Below are 27,431 nucleotides of genomic sequence, written 5' to 3'. Positions count from 1 at the left end.
AAATGTCTAATCCTGATAACGGCTGATGGATTCAGCCGACAAAAGTAAATCGTACACAGGCGTGGTAAGTAGTTATATATATATATATATATTGCTAGCGAAGCGTTTTGAGCTTTTAACGTGAGGAAATACAATACCGCCGTCCTCTAGTAAAGACTCGGCTGACCACAAAGGCAACGACCTTGCTTTTCTCGTTGAGTCTTGAGTTTAATGTTCGACGTATCAAGATGCTCGGCTTCCAGTAACACAGGCATATCATTGGACATTAAACAAATATGATTGCCTTACCCAAATGAAAAAGTGTGAGATTAGAGCTGATTTTATTAAGATGAATTAAATAAATAAGTAACATTATCAGTTAGCGAAAGCAAATTATGAGCTGGTCTATCGTCCGTATCCGCTTCCGCCACCTCCCCCACCGCCTCCATGGCCGCCGCCGCCGCCGCCACCGCCGCCGCCTCCGCCACCGCCGGCTCCCCCCGGGTACTGTCCGGCGCCACCTGTTCCACCTCCTGGGTAAGAGCCCGGGTAGTGGCCACCCGTGCTGCTACCCGGGTAGTAACCGCCTCCTGGCCGGTTCCCTCCACCCCCAGGATAGTAGCCGCCTCCAGGATAGGCACCTCCTGGGTAGCCCCCACCTTGGTGGTGACCACCAGGATAGCCGCCGCCTCCAGGTCGGTGCCCTCCGCCTCCAGGAGAGTAGGGACCGCTGGAATAGAAGTCACCCCCAGCATAGCCACCGCCACCTGGATATGACCCGCCGTAGTGGTGGTGGTGACGGTCACCGCCCCCTCTGACTGCCGCACTCCACGCTGCGCTGCACAGCAGGCTCAGTACCTGCAACAAGACAGGGCGTTTCTACAGATCACAAAGAGTCTTCACACTCTCTGGTCACAATTTAAAAAAATACACTCTAAGTAAATAATTATCTGCATGGGACGTAAATCGGTAGCCGTGTAGTATGTGTACACACAAATAACGACTACAGTTTCATAAAAATTGGACGATCTCTTCAAGAGAAAGAACTTCACAAATTGAGCAAGTCGATAACGCGTTGGCTCACTTCTGGCCCTTATGAAAACGGTTATTCGGCTTTGTAGCGATTGCTGGTGTTGTTGGATGTCCTCCTGAGGGATATCTTGATAAATTATGTCCAACAGGCGCGTTAGATCGTCAAAATTGTGAGATGGTTGGAGGGCCGTACCCATAACGCTGCCAAAGTTCTAACCTGGGAGAAATCCGGCCACCTTGCTCCCAAGGTGGAGTTCGGCAAGCACGAAACATCTGTAGAAACTCTTGCTGTTTGCAGGCGGGCATTATCCATCATCTTGCTGAAATGTAAGGCCAGGATGGATTTCCACGAAGGGCAACAAAACGGGGCGTAGAATATCATCGACGAACCGTTGTTCTATAAGGGTGACGTGGACGACAGCCGAAAGGGTATTGCTATGAAGACAAATGGCTTTCTAGACCATCACTCCTGGTTGTCGCCCTTATGGTGACAGTCAGGTTGCAGCCCCACCGCTTTCCGCGCACTCTTCACTGGTCATCGGGGCTCAGATCGAAGCAGAACTCATCACTGCGTTCAAATGTGTATGTGAAATCCTATGGGACCCAACTGCTAAGGTCATCAGTCCCTAAGCTTACACACTACTTAACGTAAATTATCCTTAGGACAAACACACACACCCATGCCAGAGGGAGGACTCGATCCTCCGCCGGGACCAGCCGCACAGTCGATGATTGCAGCGCCTTAGACCGCTACTCATCACTGCAGACAATTCTAGTCCACTCATTGAGATCCCAGGCCGAAAACGCGTCTAGAGACGCTAACGACACCAGTTGGATACCAAGCTGACTGTAGCCCAGCTTATGGGACAACATCCAGGAGTGATCAGGAGTGACAGTTTGGGGTGCCATTATGGGCAGGGTTGCCCAGTCAGCTCGGGATTTTGACTTCTGACCCGAAAACTGGCCATAATTTGGCACGGTATCCCCAGGGAGACATCCAACAACCCTAGCAATCAATGTCAAGCCGAATAACTGCTTCAAGAAGGGCCAGAGGTGGACCAGCGTGTTATCGACTTGTTCAATTTGTAAAGCTCTTTCTCTTCAGTAAATCATCCATTTTTGGCTCAAAATGGTTCAAATGGCTCTGAGCACTATGGGACTTAACTGCTGAGGTCATCAGTCCCCTAGAACTACTTAAACCTAACTAACCTAAGGACATCACAAACATCCTCGCCCGAGACAGGATTCTAACCTGCGATCGTAGCGGTAGCGCAGTTCCATACTGAAGCGCCTAGAACCGCTCGGCCACACTGGCCGGCCAAATCATCCATTTTTCTCGAATGGAAACTGCAAATCGATCCATAAATAAAGAGTACACAAAAATTAAAAATTAGGTTATCTGTCTATGCTTAGCATTAAAAACTCTCCAGTCACATTATTATGACCTCATCGGAAGTGCGACGTCTAAAAGGCGAATCTCTTAACGTATATTAGGTGGTCTGCCGACTCAAAGTAGGCATAAAGAATGTCTCATATCTCCTGTAGTAGAACTTTTTCTTGAAACAATACTTTAAAGGTTCCTCGAGTGAAGCAAGCTATCGGCGACACAATGAATAATGCTGTATCAGCCGGCCACTGAACAAAATTAGATCCATTTAAATTTAAAAATTTTAAGATTCACTAAATAGCCTCAGTGGAATAGAGTTCTCGAAACTTGAGGGTTATGTTTGTTGTTTAATGGTGTTATATGTCAATTCGATGATACACAAACAATCTTGCTGCCACTGACAAATACAGTAACGCTTCAACGTAAGAAATCAATTTTTGTGAAGTAATCACCGTGCCTAAGACATTGTTTATGCTGCAATTGAAGCAAAAATTACCTTACACTTCAGTTTATAATTTTAAAAAGATGTGATGTAATTAGCGCGCTTAGACACACTTACAGTAAAGATCTCTAAATAAAAAAGTGCAACTAACCACATTTTTTAATGAATGCTTTATCTCACAGTAAGTAGTGTACTGAACCGGGGACCTAGAAACGACGGAGAGGCTTCGTCCCACCGTAGCCCTCAGTGGCCCACAAGCCCACAACAGCAGTCCAGCCACCCTACCACCGCCCCACACCGAAACCAGGGTTATTGTGCGGTTCGGCCCCCAGTGAACGTCTCATACCAAACGAGTGTAACCCCAATGGTTTGTGCGGTAGAGTAATTATGGTGTACGCGTACGTGAAGACAGTGTTTGCGGAGCAATCGCCGACATAATGCATTTGAGGCAGAATAAGAGGAACCAGCCCGCATTCGCCGAGGTAGATGGAAAACCACCTTGAAACCCATGCACAAGCTGGCCAGCACACCGCACCTCGACATTAATCCACCGGGTGGATTCCCGCTTGGGAAGCAGCGCGTTAGACAGCGCGGTTAGCCAGCCGGGCTACTGGACTATACAGGGTGTTACAAAAAGGTATGGCCAAACTTTCAGGAAACATTCTTCACACACAAAGAAAGAACATCTGTTATGTGGGCATGTGTCCGGAAACGCTTACTTTCCATGTTAGAGCTCATTTTATTATTTCTCTTCAAATCACATTAATCATGGAATGGAAACACGCAGCAACAGAACATACCAGTGTGACTTCGAACACAGGAAATGTTCAAAATGTCCTCTGTTGGCGAGGATACATGCACCAACCCTCCTTCGCATGGAATCCCTGATGCGCTGATGCAGCCCTGGAGAATGGCGTATTGTATCACAGCCGTCCACAATACGAGCACGAAGAGTCTCTACATTTGGTACCGGGGTTGCGTAGACAAGAGCTTTCAAATGCCCCCATAAATGAAAGTCAAGAGGGTTGAGGTCAGGAGAGGGTGGAATTGGTCCGCCTCTACCAATCCATCGGTCACCGAATCTGTTGTTGAGAAGCGTATAAACACTTCGACTGAAATGTGCAGGAGCTGCATCGTGCATGAAGCACATGCTGTGTCGTACTTGTAAAGGCACATGTTCTAGCAGCACAGGTAGAGTATCCCGTATGAAATCATGATAAGGTGCTCCATTGAGCGTAGGTGGAAGAACATGGGGCCCAATCAAGACATCACCAACAATGCCTGCCCAAACGTTCACAGAAGATCTGTGTTGTTGACGTGATTGCATAATTGCGTGCGGATTCTCGTCAGCCCACACATGTTGATTGTGAAAATTTACAATTTGATCACGAGGAATGAAGCCTCATCCGTAAAGAGAACATTTGCACTGAAATGAGGATTGACACTTGTTGGATGAACCATTCGCAGAAGTGTACCCGCGGAGGCCAATCAGCTGGTGATAGTGCCTGCACACGCTGTATATCGTGCGGAAACAACTGGTTCTCCCGTAGCACTCTCCATACAGTGACGTGGTCAACGTTACCTCGTACAGCAGCAACTTCTCTGACGCTGACATTAGGGTTATCGTCAACTGCACGAAGAATTGCCTCGTCCATTGCAGGTATCCTCGTCATTCTGGGTCTTCCCCAGTCGCGAGTCATAGGCTGGAATGTTCCGTGTTCCCTAAGACGCCGATAAATTGCTTCGAACGTCTTCCTGTGGGGACACCTTCGTTCTGGAAATCTGTCTCGATACAAACGTACCACGGCTATTGCTCCGTGCTAATCCATACATTAAATGGGCATCTGTCAACTCCGCATTTGTAAACATTGTACTGACTGCAAAACCACTTTCGTGATGAACACTAACCTGTTGATGCTACGTACTGATGTGCTCGATGCTAGTACTGTAGAGCAATGAGTCGCATGTCAACACAAGCACCGAAGTCAACATTACCTTCCTTCAATTGGGTCAACTGGCGGTGAGTCGAGGAAGTACAATACATACTGACGAAACTAAAATGAGCTCTAACATGGTAATTAAGTGTTTCCGGACACATGTCCACATAACATCTTTTCTTTATTTGTTGTGAGGAATGTTTCCTGAAAGTTTGTCTGTACCTTTTTGTAACACCCTGTATACTCCTACATAGTTCTTCGAAGCACAATGGTAAACACCGTTTTGATTTGTTTCTTATGGTACAGTCCGTAGTGATTTATTAAACCTGAGGAAACACAAAAATAATTGTGCAACTATTATTCTAAGTGAAATATTACACATATTTTCCACTTTATGGTTTATTCAGTAGAGGATTCTAGGAGTTGCGATTGTAAGCCTTAGTCAAACTTTCATATCTGATAATATTACCGGCAGTACTCACTGACTGAATTCTCTGCAAATTTCTAAGAATCGTTGTTCATATATATGGAAAGACACATACGATTTCTAAGTTTCTGTTAGTAGAGTGAAACTGCCCGGAGAGTTTATAGCAGTTTCAAGCAATACTCTTTTCGATTTACTTCGTGTATTGAAAGTAAAAACGAAAAACGTGGTAATAAGTACCACCTTTACGCACTTACACAGAGAACACTGTCACACGCCCCAACTCCGAACTGAAAATACACACTTTTATCTATCAATTGATTTACGGTTCTTTCTCCTTTATAGTGAATGTTCTCATCTCTCAGAAAACACCGCTCGCTTCTGAACCGTTAGTTAGCTATATTTTTTAACACCAAAGTTACCGTAGAACCGCATACAAAAAGTTTTTCCTTGATTTTTTTCTACAATAACGTCACTCTCTAAGGGTGCTCGTATCCAAAAATGAGAATTTAGATTTTTTTATTGTATGCCGTGAGTATCATTGAAGTAACAGATAAAAATCATCTTCTCTAACTTTAGTTCTCTAACAATTATTCATCATCTTGTTCATCTGCCCTACACGAACTCACTCCATTTGATAGAGGTTGAGATCAGTTCTAAATATTTCAATTACATTTCCGTCAAGGTACAACGTAATGTAATAGAAAATAATAATTTCATGTGGTGTAACTTTTAATTGGGAGCCTTTTTGGCGACTCGCATGTCGCTGACAGACCACAGTTATCCTATCGAGAAAAAGTATTCACAACGTTAAAAGGTGAATGTTAGGTTAAAGGCAGAGTTAATATTCCGTTATCCGACCGAGATTCGACTACGTGACCTTTCGGTTTCCAGCTGCGTGCATTACCACTCGATTCCCCCCTCCCAGGCCTTACACTACATAGTTTAAGGTAAAATTGGTATGGTAGACATCCTTAAGACGAGCTGTGTCCAAAATTGAAATATTTCTCACAGCATTATTTGTCTACTCCCTTTTCAAAGACAAAACTGGCCTCAGTTTTTAGTTTAATTTGATTTTATTTGCCTGGAAAATTTTCTCTCTTCAGCATGTAAGATCCTACTATTTTATAAAGTCTCTCCCTAATCTTAACAGTACGAATGTTACGGAAAAACAATTTATCCGCCTCTCGTGCTGTCCAACTGCTGCGGGGAGCATCGTCCTCACCATACTTGTGGCAGTTTTTGTCAGATCAGCCTGTGTTACCACATCCAATAAATCCCCAACAGCGTTTAAACCGTATCTACGTAAGGCTGTACGGGGGTATAGGAAATTTTTATAGTTAAATTAAAAAATCTTGTAATTAAAATTTCGCTGTCAGTGCTTACCTACCAGGTTTTGTGGCCTACGTGCCAAGCAGGAGCATAGCGTTAGCAGAGGATGTTTGTTCCCATAAATGCGGTGTCTCAACGCACCGTGTCTGATTGGCCAATCGGCAGCGTGGAAGGAAAATCACTTGCTGGTTGCGAGACGTGACCCCGGATCGACGGATGACAGAGGGACGCTCTCTCTGGCTGTGGCTCTCAGCGAGGCATTTCGTTTTTTCTCTCCTCCACTTCTGATGTTTCTCGGAATTTGTTTCACTACCAAACGACACCTGCCATGACCATCCTAACTGGCTGGTGATCAGTTCCATACTCCAAAGGCGCGCCTAATTTTACACCGTCTTATTGGATATACTGCATAATGGCTTTGAAACTACCTGTTTCATTTAAATAATTCCCTTTGGAAGCCAACATACCTGATATCCCTTAAGTCTACCCCCCCTGGAACTGTACACTGGTCTCCTCATTGGAAACTTGTTCATGAAGAAACAGATTTTGTCACTGGCAGAAAATTTCACAAGGAGCTTTCAGATCACGGCTGTCAGACCATAATTTACTAATGATGAAGAGTAAATTGAAGTTTAAAGGAATCGTTCAGAAGAACCAGTGTGGAATGAAGGTGGATATTGAAGTACTAAGAAATGGTGAGACGCGTTTGAAGTTCGCTAAAGATGTGGATACTGCGATAAGGAGTATCACAGCACGTAGTTCAGTTGAACAAGAGTGGACATCTCTAAACAGAGCAGTTACATGTTGCAACACATATTGCAGGCAACGTATATGTACAATAAAAGTATACAGGCAGAAAAGTAGGGAGCAGGAGAAATACTTTCATTGATCTACGGAACAAGGAAGCACGAGAATGTTCAAGGAAATATAAGTCACTTAGGAATGAAGTCAGTAGGTAGCGCAAAGAAGCCAAAGTGAAATGGAAAAGTGCGAAGAAATCGAAAAAAGCGACCGTCTGAAGGACTGATTCACCATGCAGATAAGTCAGAATAAGATGAAATGAAAAGCAAGGGTGTCAACATTAAGAGCGCAATGGGAATTCCACTGTTAAACCTAGATGAGAGAGTGGTAGGTGGAAACAGTGCAGTGAAGGTCTCTGTGATAGGGAGAACATGTGTGATGGCATGATAGAAGAAACTGGAGTCAATATGGAAGACATAAGGGATCTAGTATTAGGATATTAGTCAGAATTTAAAAGACCTCTGTAAGACTTGAGATTAATATAGAAGGGATAGATAACATCGTATTTGAATTTCTAAAATCGTTGGGTGAAGTAGTAACAAAACGACTGTTCAAGTTGGTGTGTATAGTCTGTGAAAGTAGCGACGGACCATCAGGCTTTCGGAAAAATATTGTTCACACAATTTCGAAGATGGCAAGAGCAGATAAATGCGATTACTGTCTTACAGTTATGTTAACAACTCATACAGGCAAGTCGCTGACAAGAAAAATGCACAGAAGAATGGAAAAGAAAATTGAGGAACAGTTGACGGTCAGTTTTTCTTTAGGAAATGTAAAGCCACCAGAGAGGCACTTCTGACGTTGTACTTGATACCACAAGCAAGACACACTGAAGGGATTTGTTGACCTATAAAAAACAGTTCGACAGTATAAAATTCTACTAGATGTTTGAAATATTGAGAAAACTGGGAGTAAACTGTAGGGGACCAATATATGCAAGAAAGAAGAGGGGACAGTAAGACTGGAAGAATAAGAGTGAACTGCCCAGAATAAAAAGGATGTAGGACAGGGATGTAATCTTTCAGCCCTACTACTTAGTCTATAGAGAGAACAGACAATTATGGAAATATAGAAGTGAAAGGGGATCAATGAAAAGATTCGGTGACGACATTGCTACCGTCAGAGAAAGTGAAGCAGAATTCAGAATCTGTTGAACGGAATGAACAGTCTAATCAGTATAGAAAATGGACTGAGAGTAAATCGAAGAAACACGAAAGTAACGAAAGCAGCAGGAATGAAAATAGTGAGAAGCTTAACATCAAAATTGGTGATCACAAAGCAAAAATGATATAAAAAGGAGACTAGCACAGGCCAAGAGCGCGTTCCTGACAAGAAGAATACTATTATAATCAAACAGAGCCTTAATTTGAGGCAGAAACTTCTAAGAATATACTTTTAGAGCATAGTATTGTATGATAATGTATCATTGACTGTGGGAAATCTGGAACAGAAGAGAATCGAAGTGTTTGAGATATTGTGCTACAGAATAATGTTGAAAATTAGGTGGTCTGTTAAGGTAAAAAAAGAGGACTTTTCTCCACAGAATCGGAAAAGAAAAGAACGTATGGTAAAGATTGACGAGAAGAAGAGGCAGGATGACAGAGCATGTGTTAAGAGAGGAGGGAATTACTTCCTAGGTACTAGAGAGAGTGTTGGGAGTAAAATCCCTAGAGGAAGACAGAGATTAGAATACATATAACAAATAACTGACAAAAAATGCTGAAGCTAACAAAGCTCTTTCCTCAATAGTTTTACGGGGCACGGTCGGGGGAAGGAATCTGTCTTATTGAAAAAAATTGACCCAGTATTGACAAGGGATAGAAAGTTGAAGGATGACGACCGGGCAGTGCTGTGGAAATGACTTCTGCCTAATTCAACTTCGGTCTCTTGTCCAATACGCTCCTTTACTTTGTTGATGCAAATACACGACAACCGAAAACATTGCTACCGCAACATTACAGTGACGCAATGACGTCTGTTAAAAGTGCGTGTATTGCAACTGGAAAAGTAATCGAAGTGATGAATGTCCACGCTGACGGAACGGAGTGCTACGACACAACCAGCGTAGAGTTGCTGGAGGATGCTAGCCGGAGGCTTACAGAGCGAGAGGAGGCAGCGAGCGACTCACCACTAGCACGCCGGCCTGCATCTCGAAGCTGTTCCGTGTCGCTGTGGGAATGCTACGCTGACTGAGCGAGCGCTGCCTGGAGCGGCTCTTATACCAGCAGGATTGCCCACGTGTCTTGTCTTCCCCCTGGCCTCGATCACCGGGACCTCCCACCGGCTGTCGGAAACACAGCCAGCGCACTCCTCGTGCTAGGTCACGGCCTAGCGGCGGCCACCGCGGCGACTCACCAGTGATTACGAGAACGTTAATCAAGTCGTGCGCGAAATACAGTGTCTGCGTCAACGACACAGATTTTAAGGTACCACTAAATATCTCCATGTGAATGTCGGAATGATTTCTACCTAAAGTTGATTAACTAAGCAATTGTAATTAACGAACTATATCATCATCATCAGTTACCTGCTATATTAGCAGGTCCTTTTCCTCTCCATTTTCTGCGATCCATTGCTTCCTTCTTAAGGCTGCTGTATGTTGTACCGTCCATCATGTCATCCAGTATCTGGAATCTCTTCCTTCCTCGCTTCCTATTCCCTTCTACATAACCTTCTAAAACTGTTTTTATCAGTCCGTCATTCTTTCTTAAAATATGCCCAATTCAATTTCTTTTTCTTCTCTTTATTACATCTAGTAACTGTCTTTTCTCTCCCACTCTTCTCAGTACCTCTTCATTTTTTTACTCTGTCCATCCAACTCAGTCTTTCCATCTTCCGCCATGTCCAGATCTCGAAAGCCGCCAGCCTTTCTCTGTCTTTTTTCCTCATAGTCCATGTTTCAGCGCCATATAAGACATTTTATGAGTCTCTTTCTGAGTTCTCTGTCCAGACCGCCGCAGAAGATTCTTCTTTTCTTCTAAAACGCCTCCATTGGTATCCTTGTTTTAATTTCTGTGGTGCACTTCCAGTCGGTGTCTATCCTGCTTCCAAGATACTTAAAATTTTGCACCTGTTCTAGTGTTTCTACATTCAGCATTATTTTTATTTTCTTATTTCCTCCTAGTGCCAATACTTTTGTTTTATTTGTGTTAATTTTCATTCCCTATATTTTTCCGTTAGTTGCAATGGTGTCTACCAATCCTGAATTCTTTTTCCCCTGTGGCTAGAAGGACCATGTCATCAGGAAATCTCAAACACCCTACTCTTTTTACTCCAATTTCAACTCCTTTGTCATCTAATGAGCATTGGTCAATTATATTTTCCAAGTAGAGTTTGAAAAGAGTAGGTGATAAACAGCATCCTTGTCATACTCCTTTTCCTAGTCTGACACAGTTTTTACTTTCTCCTCTCACTTTAACTGAAACTTCTTGATTAAGATATAATGAGTTTATAAGTCTTCTGGTTTTCCAGTCCACTCTCTTTTCCCTCATTATAGTCGCCAGTTTGTCCCAAACCACACTGTCAAATGCCTTTTCTAGATCGAACTAACTTTCTTTCTTTCTTAAGACATATTTTACTATGGTATATAACAAACTATATACCATAGTAAAATATGTCTTAAGAAAGACTCTACTGGGGCAGGGAACTAAGGGAAGTCATAAAGCAAACCCCGCACCACAGTTCCGCATCACGTTCTATACGGACCAGAATAAAATGGTGCGCCCCACTGACGAGGTATCATAGGCTAATTAGTTTTCTGAATTTGAAGAGTAACAGAGCTGTAACAGTCCATACTGAGTTGACGGAATTGTACGGCAGCAGTGCAGTCAGCAGTGCAGAACTTAGACAACAGCGGAAATGGTGCAACTGCCAATCCAGATGACTTTAATCGCCTAATTACCATGGACGAGCGCTGCGTGTATCAATTTCTTCCTGAGACAAATGGACAAAGCGAGCAGTGGGAACATGTGGATACATCGGCCAACTATCGTCGGACAAGGCGATATTGAGCGTTTCCTGGAACTCGCAAGGAACAAAGCGTCAAAGGATCGTCTTACCGCCGGCCGCTGTGGCCGAGCGGTTCTAGGCCTTTCAGTACTGAACCGCGCTGCTGCTACGGTCGCAGGTTCGAATCCTGCCTCGGGTATTCATCTGTGTGATGTCCTTAGGTTAGTTAGGTTTAAGTAGTTCTAAGTCCAGGGGACTGATAACTTCAGATGGTAAGTCCCAGCCGGCCGTTGTGGCCGAGCGGTTCTAGACCCTTCAGTCTGGAACCGCGATACCGCTACGGTCGCAGGTTCGAATCCTGCCTAGGGCATGGATGTGTGTGATGTCCTTCTGTTAGTTAGGTTTAAATAGTTCTAAGTTCTAGGGGACTGATGACCTCAGATGTTAAGTCCCACAGTGCTCAGAGCCATTTGAACTTTTTTTTCGTATGTCCTATAGTGCTTAGAGCCATTTGAACCACACGATCGTCTTTCCAAAATCTCCAGACGAAGTCCGTCCAGACGAAACGTAGAGGGAAGCTGTCCAAGGGTGTGGATTTGCTCTACGACAGTGCCCCAGCCTATTCTACACAGCACACTTACACATGCTGTTTGTTTGGGTTATTAAATACTACCCCATTCACTTTACTCTCCTGACATAGCACCTCGTGACTTCTTCCTCTTTCCTCTGGCGAAGAAACCATTGCGCTCTACAAAATGTAGAGTTCGGTAATTTTCGTGCAGTACATAAATGAGGTTGTAAATGGTATGATTACTAGTAGTATTCTTTGCTTTGTCAGAGATAGAAACATAATTGAATGTACGAGAAAGAGACTGGTAGCCAACGACTTCTTTCTGTTGTTTGTTCCGCACATAATTAGAACTGCACATCGTTCAGTGTTGGCCCACTGAGTGTTTTATATCCTTACGAAATATAAATTGTATTTTGTAAGTAATAAAAATAGGTTGATCACGTAACTTCTCCACCTATAGGTAACCAAAGCAAGTACTTTGTATGTAACTACAGTTTACATTCGCAAAACATATAAAAATCTATTCAATTATTGTTGTTATTTTGAACTCAAAAAATGGTTCAAATGGCTCTGAGCACTATGGGACTTAACGTCTGAGGTCATCAGTCCCCTAGAACTTAGAACTACTTAAACCTAACTAACCGAAGGACATCATACACACTCATGCCCGAGGCAGGAGTCGAACCTGGGACTGTAGCGATCACGCGGTTCCAGACTGTAGCGTCTAGAACCGCTAGGCCACCCCGGTCGGCTGGCAAAGACATACAAATCAAAATCCTCCTCTTGCTTTCCCCTGCTGACTAGCCTTTGTTATGCGTTAACAGATTAAATAGTCTTTATTAATTGCCTTGAGTAATAATTGCTAGCTGCTCTAGAGCTTAAAAAACCAATAGCTCGTAAGGCGTGTCGGCTGTGTACATAATAGGACATTTTCATTGAGTCCTTGCATCCTTCTTACACTTGTAGTTATGTAACGTGGTGAAGAAATTACTTTTGGTTCTGATCCGTAAAAGGTCTTATAATTTCTATTTCTATTGCTGAGTAGCCCAGAATGAGCAGTTGCGTGTGTAGATTGGAAATTATTAGGAATATTTGGTCACGTATGTTTAGGTATTACCTACAGCCACTTTTCGGCCGCAAACATGTTACTTTTCTTAGAAATTCTTATTCAACTGTGCTCAACTAACCACATACACACCCAGTTTGCTGATGGCCACAGTGAAATATTGCAATATGAGATAGTCCCTGATCTTCGTGTTCCCGGTTTTTGAATTTCCTTTCAAGTTCCTTAAAATACTGTTCACTTTCCATCTTTCGTAGTTTTCTGCATTGTAATAAATAATATTAGAGACGTAAGAGCCACTAACAAGCCGTCCAGAATCATTCTGTGATTTATCAGTCAGCTATAGTAACGCATTTGTAGCACCAAGGAAGCCCTTGAAACGACGGTGACGTTTGTTCGCGCTCTAACGCTCTCTGTCAGCATATATTGCCACTTTCGTTCCTGAGCCGAATGAAATGGTGTAGTGGAAAGATACTGCATTCGTGTTACGGTGGACTGCAACTCGGATCTTCAACCAACCATCCAGATTTGGGTTCTCATAGTTTTCCCTGAATGTTTCGATTGTAAGAGCACATCAGATTTCCTTTCATCCTTCCCCAACCGACGAGGCGGTAAATCTCATTCCACCTTTCTTTCTGCCTCTTTCAGCCTGTCGACCGAGCCAACTCGTCACAGCATGGATTGTAGACTACACACAGAATGCGATGAGGAGCTCTATTGATTCATAGTTGAGCAACTGGTACTCAAAATGTACGAGAAGAGGTCACATCTGGGCCCAGGGAGCTTACAAAACGCACGATAACTCCAAACATAAACTCAGTAGGAGTCATTAGATTTGATGGGACGAAGGGTAGAGCGAGGTGCGAAAGCACTGTCACCAGCGAAGAGAATTTCTCAACGCAATCTGAGAAAAGTCTAGACTGATGGGGCTGTATATTCTTTTTCTGAACTTGCTGGTCACTTTCTGAGAAGGAATGAACGTGAACGAGACACGAGCTTCCCTATTATCGGGAGCTGAGAGACGATGATAGACACAACAGAGATCCCATTTCATCTCAAGTAAACCTATACATAATTGTAGTACCTTCGCCGTCTGCTTGAATGTCGTGTTAGGGAGCAAAATGCGTCTCCACGCATTGTTTACGCCGTACTCATACCACACCATTGTCCTGTACCACCGTATACCAAGCCCATCAGTCCACGTCACCGTTTTCAATTTTTGGAGAGTCCATTTCCTACGTTCCTGGGCCGGTGCTAAGCTCTGTACCTTCTGATGTTGAGTGAGTAGAAGGACGCTGCCGAACGTTGGTTTCCACACCACATAGTGAGGAGGCGATTCTCAGCTCTGAGGCTGCTTTTGCGCAGCTATGAACTGGCTGGTCATTTCCTGCGCTGCGACATGTCTTTCTGCTGTCGTATTTCACGAATTTGTGTGGTGATCTGTCATCATCAGTTGACTCTAGCGGCAGACGTTTCCTCCGGATAGAAGGTGCCTACATATTTGGGACCGTAACACGTGTATATCCCAGTGCCTGCACCATCTTCGTGATGAATTGCCTTATGTGTTGGGAACACAAGAATTAGCTACGGTCAGATAATCCCAAATCTCTAATCTTGCCCTTCCTACGCTCCATCCTGATGGCAAGTATAAGATGTATGACATGCGCTGAAACGTACATCTTCCGTTGACAATTGTCTCACGAGTATGTAATTGTTTATCATATGACTGCAGAAAATAATAGACAACTATTTACAGCAAATGTATAAATTTCCACATAAATGCACATAATCTCAGGTTCACAGTGGCTTCATAGCTCTAAGTCCAGGTCTGAAATCCAATCAGAAGATTCTGCAGCCAAACTGTGAAGGTCTGCTGTTGTCCCTTGGAATGATCTCAGGGAACATTCAAGAGTTATATGATGTATACTTTGGTTCTTTTCGGCGGTCACATTGAGAAAAAGACTTCCATCCCAATTGGCGCAGCAATGCCCCATATCTGATCCGATCACTTCTCATCCAGTTCAATATTTACGAGTGTCGTCAGGGTAGATGACAACCTGCTGATCGCTCCCAGGGAGCTTTAGTTAACTGCTGACACACCAAGGAAGTTTTTCTCATGCCATTGATTGTTCCAGACATATTGCCTGTCGAAATGACTGTTATGCAGTCAGAGTACTGAGCGCCATGATGGTTTTCTAGATAGCAGTCGCTAAGATTCTGATAAAGAAAATTCTGAATCAATTGGAAATTCTGGGGTATTTTGTATGCTTGTACACACGTTGAGCAATGATTGCGATCTGTCGTGTTTTTGTGCGTGTTTGTGGGGCGAATAGACCCTGTGATGAGGAACACTGAGTGACTGAACAGTCTGCCAATTATTTCAGTGCGAGCGCTGTTTTGCCTAGTGGAACAGCAGCATTCTGCTATTGAGTAAGAAAGATCTACGTTTCGCGATTTGTGGACTCTTGTAATCGAACCATAGGTGGTTTCTGTGATTGTTCCGAGATCTGATTTTAGCTACCACATTTCGAAGGTGGATTTCACGTGTCAATTACCTCTTTAAGAGCAATCCTAGGCATTTTGAAGCGTTGCAGTATTGGAGAGTAAATAGAAAACTATAGATATTACTTCTTACATTACTTCCGCATTCTATTGTGATGAGTCAGAGTAAGAGGTTCTCGTAAAATACCGAATGAAAAATTTTCTCTCTAGCGAATTCACATGACTGTACGCTTATAATTCTTTCTTCCCACCTCTACATCTACATCTACTTTTATACTTCGCAAGCGACCCAACGGTGTGTGGCGGAGGACACTTTACGTGTCATTGTCATTGCCTCCCTTTCCTGCTCCAGCCGCGTATGGTTAGCGGGAAGAACGACTTCCGAAAGCCTCCGTGCGAGCTCGAATCTCTCTAATTTTACATTCGTGAGCTCCTCTGGAGGTATAAGTAGGGGGAAACAATATATTCGACACCTCATCCAGAAACGCACCCTCTCGAAACCTGGACAGCAAGCTACACCGCGATGCAGAGCGCCTCTCTTGCAGAGTCTGCCACTTGAGTTTGCTAAACATCTCCGTAACGCTATCACGGTTACCAAATAACCCTGTGACGAAACGCGCCGCTCTTCTTTAGATCCTCTCTATCTCCTCTGTCAACCCGACCTGGTACGAATCCCACACTGATGAGCAATACTCAAGTATAGGTCGAACGAGTGTTTTGTAAGCCACCTCCTTTGTTGATGGACTACATTTTCTGAGAGGACTCTTCCAATGAATCTCAACCTGGCACACGCCTTACCAGCAATTAATTTTATATGATCATTCCACTTCAAATCGTTCTGTATGCATACTCCCAGATTTTTTTTTCAGAAGTAACTGCTACCAGTGTTCGTTCCGCTATCATATAATCATACAATAAAGGATCCTTCTTTCTATGCTTTCGCAATACATTACATTTGTCTATGTTAAGGGTCAGTTACCACTCCCTGCAACAAGTGCCTATCCGCTGCAGATCTTCCTGCATTTCGCTGAAATTTTCTAATGCTGCAACTTCTCTGTATACTACAGCATCATCCGCGAAAAGCCGCATGGAACTTCCGACACTATCTACAAGGTCATTTTTATATATTGTAAAAAGCAATGGTCCGCATCTCGTGGTCGTGCGGTAGCGTTCTCGTTTCCCACGCGCGGGTTCCCGGGTTCGATTCCCGGGGGGGTCAGGGATTTTCTCTGCCTCGTGATGACTGGGTCTTGTGTCACGTCCTTAGGTTAGTTAGATTTAAGTAGTTGTAAGTTTTAGGGGATTGATGACCATAGATGTTAAGTCCTATAGTGCTCAGAGCCATTTGAACTATTTTTTTTATTTTTTTTTGAAAAGCAATGGGCCCATAACACTCCCCTGTGGCACGCCAGAGGTTACTCTAACGTCTGTAGACGTCTCTCCATTGAGAACACCATGGTCTGTTGTGTTTGCTAAAAACTCTTCAATCCACCCACACAGCTGGTCTGATATTCCGTAGGCTCTTACTTTGTTTATCAGGCGACAGTGCAAAACTGTATCGAACGCCTTCCGGAAGTCAAGAAAAATGGCATCTACCTGGGAGCCTGTATCTAATATTTTCTGTGTCTCATGAACAAATAAAGCGAGTTGGGTCTCACACGACCGCTGTTTCCGGAATCCATGTTGATTCCTGCAGAAGAGATTCTGGGTTTCCAGAAATGACATGACACGCGAGCAAAAAACATGTTCTAAAATTCTACAACAGATCGATGACAGAGATATAGGTCTATAGTTTTGCGCATCTGCTCGACGACCCTTCTTGAAGACTGGGACCCAACAACATCAGAACTGCGTTATGTCGTTACAGAGATCTCATCTCCCTTGCACGGGTGAGACGTTTGCCGGCAGCCCTGGCGTCTATCGACTTTAGCCAGGCTTTTGACCGTGTGGGCCACACTTTCCTCACGGCCGTTCTACGGCGCATGGAATATCCCGACCCCTTTATCACAGTGTTGACACGCCTTCTGCATGGGGCTACTTCTCGAGTTCTTGTTAATGGAAGACTGACGGCACCTATGCCTATCCGCCGATCAGTACGACAGGGATGTCCATTATCAACGTTGTTATTTGCATTGACCTTAGAACCTTTGTTGTGTGGTCTCCGAGACAGGCTCACTGGGATACAGTTCGGCGGCTCCATCTATCGATGCACCGCATATGCGGATGATTTGATGATCGTCATACGAGGAGCTGACGATATGGCCGCGGCGTTGGACTGGATTGCAACCTACGGTACAGCTTCTGGTAGCCAAATCAACGTTGATAAGTCTGTCGCCTTGAGCATCGGGATTGGGCTACCGCAGGAACACATTGCTCCCTTACGCTTCAGTGATACTGTTCGCTTCTTGGGCTTAGAGTTCATGAACGACATGCGACGCGCGACGACGCTCAATTATCGACGCCTTCTTCACCAAATTAGGGCCGGAATTGCAAATCAGCGCTTGCGATCCCTGAACATCGTTCAGCGGGCGTATTATGCCAATGTATACCTTGCGTCCCGCATACCGCATGTCGCCCAAACGCTACCCATTCCGAAACCCTTGGGTCGTAGCATTATGGCAGCGCTGGGATACTTCGTCACCGCTGGTATGTTACTGAAGATCAGATACGTATCTCTTACCCTCCCCAAGGAAAAAGGTGGTCTCGGCCTAGTCAACGTCCATGATAGGGCTATTGCCCTCTACGTTAGTTCACATTTATGTCTGCTGCGCCGTTGTCCTACGAGCCTCACGAGTCTGCTTCTGACGGCGCTACGACCTGCTTCACTTAGAGCGCCGGTGCCACTACAGGACATCCCAGCACCCCTCTTTTATATAGGACGTTTCTATTTAGAACAAAGTTATTGCAGTGTAGCGCTCACGACACCACAAATGGCCACGACTCGACGCCTATATCACGACATGCTGCAACGCCGCCCCCTAAATGTGGTCGAACTAAAATATCCTGACGTACGGTGGTGCGTGGTGTGGAAGACTGTACACGATGCCATGCTTGATTCCGACGTTGTTTCCCAATGGTACGTAGTAGTTAATGGGAAGCTGGTGACGCAAGAACGTCTCTACAATATCCACATGGCAGAATCTCCCAATTGTGTGGGTTGTAACACAGTAGATTCTGACGAGCACCGCATCAGCTGTGGAGAGGCGGAACCGGTTTGGCACCTAGTGCGGCAGATGCTGGCTTATCTCTTGCGAGTTAGGCCGGAGCATATATCTGCACGCAAGTTATTATTTCCGGATGAGACATTTTACCCCAAGACTCGAACCAACTCCGTCACCTGGAAACGTGGACATGCGGTCCATTACCTCTGTCGTGATGGACACAAGAATTTCCTTGACTTCTGGCTCTATTTGCAAGAAAGACATCACGCTATTTCCGGGCATACCAGATATCGACAATGCTTTGCAAACTACCTATGGAGTGCCTTTCATAGCCCGCCGCGCAGCTGGAATGTTCCAGGCAGCGGCAGATGAGGTCAGAACGAACTGCAAACGAGCATATATTGAACAATCTCTATCAGTGGGCGCAGTCGCTGGGAAGCCTAACTACGACGTGGTAGCTTTCTTTTCATGTTATTTACGTTTAATATCTTCGATGGTGTCTTCATTCTGGTTTAGGTTTTCCAGGCTTGATTAACTATGACTGTTCGCACATTGATACCTATATAAATAAAAAAAAGTTAAAAAAAGTGGGCTGGAGACCTGCGTTTCCAATACAAATAAATACACAAGAACAAACTAAGAACAAAATGAACAACGAATAAAATATAATAAAGTACTATACCCTTTTCCTTTCTCCTTTTATTATTATTTTTGTAAAAAGTTCAGAGGCATATTTAATTTTTGTTGCGTTGGCGAAACCTGAAGTGGTGGCGAACGGCCGTCCTAGTTAGCTTTAGGATGAAAGTGGCGGTGGCACTAGCTTTGTTTTTGTTTTTAGGCTAGACAGGTTTTTGGGGGTAGTATGGGTGATAGGGGCCAACGCCTGAAGTGGTAGAGGTAATTTTCAATCTTTATTTATAAAGAAAAAAAAAAAAAAGTTGGTAGAGCACTTGCCCCCGGAAGGCAAAGGTCCCGAGTTCGAGTCTCGGTCCGGCACAAAAAAAAAGAGTGTTAGCTGCCCTCTGTAATAAAAAAGGGGGGGACTGATGACCACAGCAGTTGAGTCCCTTAGTGCTCAGAGCCATTTGAACCATACCGCTGAAGTTCAAAGAGTCATGTAGTCGTTACACCGAGCATAATATTTCTTGTGTGGATGTGTGTCTGTGTGACTGTGTTTCTCGGTACAGCTCTCACCGAAATAAGACGGTTACGTGTTCTGGCGTTTGGCCAGTTAACGCAGCTGCCGGGTGCAATTCTTTAAGAATAGTCTGCTGTTCCACCAGCATTTTCTGATTAAGATAATGTGCTGCACTGTGTAACTAAGTTGAAGAAGCACCCCGTCGACAGTTTTTTAAAGATACGTATTGAAGTTAACAAATAACGAAATTATTTTATTAGGCACAATAAAAGCGAACAAAAAATATACTGTCGTCGCAGCTATCCCAATTTGCTTCGAAGAAAAACGTAAACAAAATAAGAAATTTGTTGTCATATTTCGTCCACTTTGGACACTGAAATTCAAGCTCTCCTTCACCATAATTGCGCGGCTATGACGTAGCACGGTTTACTCTCATAACTCTCTCGTAACAATACGAGGCTCTTACTGTATTACTCGTAGCCTACTATCTTCAGTTGACTGGTGAATGTATTTTGTTGAATCGCTGTGATCTCTTTTATTGACTTGTGTTGACTTTTATTAAAGGCGTTCTGAAAACTACTGAGAACTAACAGTCAATTCGTTTGATTTCCGTTTTCGAATGGAGATTCTAAATGGTAGCCTTGTTCCCTAGTGGTTATTTGGCATGGGCGTTAGACATCAGGTGGATCAATAACATTTACATACCTCTGTGCCTAGGGTTTGGCGTTTCCCACACAACCTTCTCGTAAGTGCTCAACTATCACCGTCAGAAGACGGAAATGTGAACCGCCAATGTGAAATTCAAGCTCGATGTAGCCAGTGTTCTCTCAGTTCCGGCCCCAGCCTGTTTCTTTAAGGTACTTCTAATATTAAAAATAGATCTATCGCCCGTCCTCGACCGACTTCACCTGTCAGCTTGTGCTTCGCTCCTCGTTTGCATAACGACCGCTGGCGGTGTAGCCAGCCACTGCGTGGGAAGCCCTGGTCAGCCGGCTGCGTGTTTTGGCCGGGTTTCCGTTTAGGCCACGGTCGCCGTGTCTTTCCCGAACAGTAAACACGGTGACATCAATGTGGTCACGGCCAGAGGGATGACAAATTGGCAAGAAATTCGTTGGTGTTTGTCGAATGCTTCAGACAGCAGCATTTCGTTAAGATTCGTGGTACTGGCTGAGCTCCACGGCTGCAGGGATAACAGATGATGACTGCCTTCTCGGTCGTAGAAAGCAATGAACCCAGGTGGAGACGTGGCAGAAACTCCTTGTCGGGGCCTCACGATTCACATTTTCCGTAGTTTCCTGAGAGGGAAGGTGAATTCCTAAACAAGATGACGCAAGATTCTTTCCACGAGCCATTTACGATTCCTAGTGGTTTCGATGTTTGTATGATGTTAAACTCTAACCAGCTTTCTTCTCTTTCCTGAGAACAGTACAACCATAACAGCGCTATGAGAGCTTGCCTTCCGTACATATTATAGTTCCGCCATTGTTATTGTTGTCTCAATAGTACTGTGTATTTTGTGCCATTCAAAAGGCAGAAGGCAAATGAATCGTCAAATAAGAAAAGCTGTTCGCGTAAAGAGCATTCAGACTTCTTTGCCTGGCAAAGAAAAACTTTTAATGTTTTATCCGTGTGATTTACAAATTGACCCAAGCGAGTAACGGATTGAATTCTAGTAACAGGCGATAGCTAAGATTTTACCTTTTTTAGAAATATTTGTTGTGACCGTCACAGTCGCAAATTGTAACCCTTATGAGGCGCAAAGGATGTGAGTCAGGGAGAGTCTGGGAGGAACCGGCAGGGATATGGAGCCATATCGATGCAAGTGCCGTGACCAGACGTGATAGATTTGTTCGTTGGCGATCCTTGGCGCGAACAGCCCGGCCGAGGTCGCCCCACAGCCTGTCGACTGGTGTTAAGTCCGGGGAGTTCGGTGGCCATGAGAGTACGGTAAACTCATCTTCGTGCTGTTGGAACCATGCACCTACAATGCAAGCTGCGTGACACGCTGCAGTATCCTGCTGGTAGATGTTATCGGGCTGAGAAACCTCATGTAGGGGTGGACATAGTCTCCAAGGATAGATACGTACTTGTATTGATCCATTCTGCCTTCCAGAATAACGAGATCATCCAGGGATTGCCACGAAGCAATGTCCAAGATGAAAACGCTCTCTCCCCCCGCTTGGACCCTTCCGACGATTGCAGCAGGGTGGTTGCTTTCAAATATATCACGTCGATGGAGGAAAACTCTGATACAACTGAGGTCACCTATCGACACTGACTGAACTTCCCGCTGCAGTAATGGCGTGCAAATTCCAGCCTTCGTCGCCAATTGGAAGCAGTCGAACTAGGCGTCTGCTGTGTAGGCCCATAAGAAGCAACGTTCGCTGAACGATCGTTCAGGAGACACTATTGGCAGCCCCTTGATTCATCTGGATGATCAGCTGCTCAACAGTTGCACGTCTACTGGTCGTACATGTGCGTAGCTGTCGTTAACCCCCCGTGGCTCCCGTAGTTACCTTGTCGCCACTTTGTATAGCGTCATTTTCCATGCACAGTATATTTTAATCACGTTGGCAAGCGAGCAGTTCACAGACTTAGCAGTTTCGGAAAAGCGTCGACCCCTGGCACGAAAGCCACTGACCTGGACCTTTTGAATGTCAGATAAATCGCTCCGTTTCCACAATACGATAATGATTGCACTGTCTTCGCCGTCCCCCAGATATATCTTCCACTGCTAGTGCTGCGAACTGACGTCTGTTAGTGGTTATTGCACGTTGGCGTCGATTGTAGATGGTGATAACTTTAATGTGAATGGGCCGTGTGATTACCAACACGGGATCATATCCGCTGTTACTTAGATAAAGACATTGCTTCGAAAGATTTATATTCACTTTGCAAATAGCTCAATTCCCATGTACTAAGGTCATCCAAGAAGGAAGTTTCCTGCTGTAATCAGGAAAAAAACCCACATCTCATGGTCTGGTGGCTATCCCTCCTGCCTCTACATGGCGGGGTCGCGGGTACGATTCCTAGCCGGGGAGCAGATTTTCGTGGCTTGGAAACTGGGTGCTTGTGTTGGCCTACTCATTTAATCTTATCTTCATTGGCTCGCTGCTGACCGGTGTGGCCGAGCGGTTCTAGGCGCTTCAGTCTGGAACCGCACGACCGCTACGGTCGCAGGTTCGAATCCTGCCTCGGGCATGGATGTTTGTGATGTCCATAGGTTAGTTAGGTTTAAGTAGTTCTAAGTTCTATGGGACTGATGACCTCAGATGTTAAGTCCCATACTGCTCAAAGCCATTTTTTTTGAAGCATTGGCGTCAAATAGAAAGACTTGCACAGGGCGGCCAAACAACCCTGGTCGGGGTCTTCCAGCCAGTAGTGTCGCACGATCACTTCTTTTCAACAGAAACAATGCATATGAAATGGCTGCTTTAGTCTGTGTTAGAAAAGCGAAACCTCTCTATACGCGCTGTTGCTTTCCATCCATAAAACGTCTTTACTGACGGATGGCCTGTCCTCTATGTTCTTCATTATAGAAATTTTCACGACCTTAAGAATGGCAACTGCACCAGTCTTCATTTTCTCATCGTCCATCTTATATAATTTCGGTGGAAGCTGTGTTCTTTGTATTCTAAAACCTTGTCATTGGTCTACCTTTGGAGAACGAGTGATCAAGGCCGCCAGTTTGAGCTACTATATTGGTGACACACCAAGCGAGGGAGAATTACCAATGGCCACGTACCATACTCACGTGTTGCATCTTTTACATATGATTTTTCCTCCTTCTCAGTCCATGGTCTGCATTTTCTCCGTCTTTGGTCCATTCTGTGTCACGAGGGTTTTCCGTTGTGTGTTGCGGCCGGTCCAACATCGAGAGTCTTCAGTACTTTCAGATGCTGAAGACAGCGAAAGTCTTTGGTAATATTTATACCACATACTTATGCAATCGTGTTTGTAACTGATGCGTTGATTCGTGACATGTATAGATATGATCAAATATCATCAACACTCCCAAAAGAGTGCTCCCATTAAGAAGGAATTTCTCTTTGCGTTTTCTTTTGTTTCTTGAAATAATATTGTTCATTTTACCTGAAATGTGTAAGCTTCTTATGTTTGTGAATGTTTTACTTATATTGAGCGATTCAAAAAGAAACAATTGATTTCAGTTTTTTTATTACAGACAAAACATAAAAAACAGACAACTTGCGCACGACACCGGATAGATGAAGGTCCAAAGTTTTGACACGATTACAATACTGTTTGTAGCAACAGTGTGATTACAGCACGAGAGAAATCATTATTTGTATTTGAATTTGCGAGAAGTCAAATCTGTTTTCGAGTGCAACGTGCCTTCCACCGTTAATTCAGTAAGAAGCCGCCTCTGCACAAGCAGCTTTATGGCTAGAATAGAAGATTCTTGGAAGCTGGTTGCATATGCAAATGGAAGTGCACTGGACGGTCACGCACGTCTGACAAAAATGTCGAGCGTGTGGGAGATGCGCTCATGTCACGCCCTCGGAAGTTCACAACACGACTAGTCCAGGAACTTCAGCTTCCTAAAACAACAATGTGGCTTGTTCTGAAGCAACGGTTACTTACAAGAAATCTAGTTGGCTAACCTACGCCCATGAACCATGGACCTTGCCGTTGGTGGGGAGACTTGTGTGCGTGAGCGATACAGGTGGCCGTACCGTAGGTCAACCACATCGGAGGGGTATCTGTTGAGAGGTCAGACAAACGTGTGGGTCCTGAAGATGGGCAGCAGCCCTTTCAGTAGTTGCACGAACAACAGTCTGGATGATTGATCTGGCCTTGCAACATTAACCAAAACGGCCTTGCTGTGCTGGTACTGCGAACGGTTGAAAGCAAGGGGAAACTACAGCCGTAATTTTTCCCGAGGACATGCAGCTTTTCTGTATGGTTAAATGACGATGGAGTCCTCACGGGTAAAACATTCCGGAGGTAAAATAGTCCCCCATTCGGATCTCCCGGCGGGGACTACTCAGGAGGATGTCGTTATCAGGGGAAAGAAAACTGGCGTTCTACGGATCGGAGCGTGGAATATCAGATCCCTTAATCGTGCAGGTAGGTTAGAAAATTTAAAAAGGGAAATGGATAGCTTGAAGTTAGATATAGTGGGAATTAGTGACGTTCGGTGGCAGGAGGAACAAGACTTTTGGTCAGGTGAATACAGGGTTATAAATACAAAATCAAATAGGGGTAATGCAGGAGTAGGTTTATCTCACTAGAGGTAAGACAGATACTGCCTGCAGGAAAATTAAAGAGGCCTTTGGAGAAAAGAGAACCACTTGTATGAATATCAAGAGCTCAGATGGAAACCCAGTTCTATGCAAGGAGGGAAAGCAAAAAGGTGGAAGGAGTATATAGAGGGTCTATACAAGGGCGATGTATTTGAGGACAATATTATGGAAACGGAAGAGGGTGTAGATGAAGATAAAATGGGAGATACAATACTGCGTGAAGAGTTTGACAGAGCACTAAAAGACCTGAGTCGAAACAAGGCCCCGGGAGTAGACAACATTCCATTGGAACTACTGACGGCCTTGGTAGAGCCAGTCCTGACAAAACTCTGCCATCTGGTGAGTAAGATGTATGATACAGGCTAAATTTCCTCATACTTCAAGAAGAATATAATAATTCCAATCCCAAAGAAAGCAGGTGTTGACAGATGTGAAAATTACCGAACTATCAGTTTAATAAGTGATGGCTGCAAAATACTAACATACTAACGCGAATTCTTTACAGACGAATGGAAAAACTGATAGAAGCCGACCTCGGGGAAGATCAGTTTGGATTCCGTAGAAATACTGGAACACGTGGTGCAAGACTGCCCTTACGACTTATCTTAGAAGCTAGATTTAGGAAAGGCAAACCTACATTTCTAGCATTTGTAGACTTAGAGAAAGCTTTTGACAATGTTGACTGGAATACTCTCTTTCAAATCCTGAAGGTGGCAGGGGTAAAATACAGAGAGCGAAAGTCTATTTACAATTTGTACAGACACCAGATGGCAGTTATACGAGTCGAGGAGCATGAAAGATAAGCAGCGGTTGGGAAGGGAGTGAGAGAGGGTTGTAGCCCTCCTCGATGTTATTCAATCTGTATATTGAGCAGGCAGTAAAGGAATCAAAACAAAAATTCTGAGTAGGTATTCAAGTCCATGGAGAAGAAATAAAAACGTTGAGGTTCGCCGATGACATTGTAATTCTGTCAGAGACAGCAAAGGACTTGGAAGAGCACTTGAACGGAATGGACAGTGTCTTGAAAGAAGGATATAAGATGAACATCAACAAAAGCAAAACGAAGATAATGGAATGTAGTCGAATGAAGTCGGGTGATGCTGGGGGAATTAGATTAGGAAATGAGACACTTAAAGAAATAAAGGAGTTTTGCTATTTGGGGAGCGAAATAACTGATGATGGCCGAAGTAGAAAGGATATAAAATGTAGACTGGCAATGGCAAGGAAACCGTTTCTGAAGAAGAGAAATTTGTTAACATCGAGTATAGATTAAGTGTCAGGAAGTCGTTTCTGAAAATATTTGTATGGAGTGTAGCCATGTATGGAAGTGAAACGTAGACGATAAATAGTTAGGACAAGAAGAGAATAGAAGCTTTCGAAATGCTGTGCAACAGAAGGATGCTGATGATTAGATGGGTAGATCACATAACTAATGAGGAAGTACTGAACTGAACTGGGGAGAAGAGGAGTTTGTGGCACAACTTGACAAGAAGAAGGGACCGGTTGGTAGGACATGTTGTGAGGCATCAAGGGATCACCAATTTAGTATTGGAGGGCTGCGTGGAGGGTAAAATTTGTAGAGGGAGGCTATGAGATGAATACACTAATCAGATTCCGAAGGATGTAGGTTGCAGTAAGTACTGGGAGATGAAGAAGCTTGCACAGGATAGAGTAGCATGGACAGCTGCATCAAACGAGTCTCAGGACTGAAGACTACAACAACAATTGTCGAAGCTGTCGATTCAGAGACCTCTTTAATTGTGTATGAAATGAAGTGGACTACGGCTTCGATGTTTCTCGAGCAATGTAGGGGGCTCATTTTGAATGTATGCGCGGTGTCTGTGTGAACATAAGACTTTGAGCATTCCTCTTTCCAGTCACATGCGCAATGCGTTCCTGTCTTTCATAGCTTGTCTGTGATAAACAATTGAAACCTGTTCTTTCTTTTGGATCACCCAGCATAGCAAGCGAAGGGCTTTACAGGTGTCTTGAGGTACAAATCGAGAATAGGAACCCATGTCCGGAAGCCATCTAACGACGCTACAGAGCATCGAAGTTAGAAACGAAACGCCTGCCGCACGGCTACCCGTTCAGCAGCAAATGTGACTACGCTGACGGACCGCAGGCGGAACGTCTCGCAATAGACCTGACACCAATCTCGACTATAAATGGCACACAACAAAATTGTGGACTGCTAAAAGCAGAGGCAGCAGAATGGAATAACAAAAATACGTGGTCGAAACAGTGAGTTTATTTGCAGTTGTCACGTTCAGCATACGGAGACCTTCAGTTGTTCCGAGCAGAGCTATAAGCATTTCGTTTCTGGTGAGGCGAGAGGAAATGGCCACGCACTTTTACGCGTCTACGGGAAAAATCTCCACATAGGTGTCAGCCACACACTTCTCCGTTTGGCGCTATTCATCAGCGTCTGGATGAAACAGGGTATGAAA

The 27,431-nt window shown here is 44.3% G+C and overlaps 1 protein-coding gene across 1 annotated transcript; it reads right to left on the bottom strand.

Moving 5' to 3' along the window:
- Positions 1-340: 340 nt before the first annotated feature.
- Positions 341-9,526, bottom strand: LOC126320653 (uncharacterized). The gene is made up of 2 exons (XM_049994085.1): positions 9,463-9,526; positions 341-837 (listed from the first exon to the last, which is right to left on the bottom strand). The coding sequence occupies exons 1-2, from the start codon at positions 9,481-9,483 to the stop codon at positions 385-387; spliced, it is 474 nt and encodes a 157-aa protein (XP_049850042.1). The 5' UTR covers positions 9,484-9,526; the 3' UTR covers positions 341-384.
- Between the last annotated feature and the right edge of the window lie 17,905 nt (positions 9,527-27,431).

This window comes from Schistocerca gregaria, chromosome 2 (assembly GCF_023897955.1).
Source record: "Schistocerca gregaria isolate iqSchGreg1 chromosome 2, iqSchGreg1.2, whole genome shotgun sequence".
NCBI lineage: Eukaryota > Metazoa > Arthropoda > Insecta > Orthoptera > Acrididae > Schistocerca > Schistocerca gregaria.
Note: the sequence above shows the minus strand (reverse complement) of the source record. Positions and strands in the feature narration are given on the sequence as shown.

Bases quoted from the DNA above. Each gene is read 5' to 3' on its own strand.
- LOC126320653 (XM_049994085.1), bottom strand. From the start codon at position 9,483: ATGCAGGCCGGCGTGCTAGTG. The intron at 838-9,462 runs GTGAGTCGCTCG...GTCTTGTTGCAG, and splicing joins TGCAGGCCGGCGTGCTAGTG to GTACTGAGCCTGCTGTGCAG.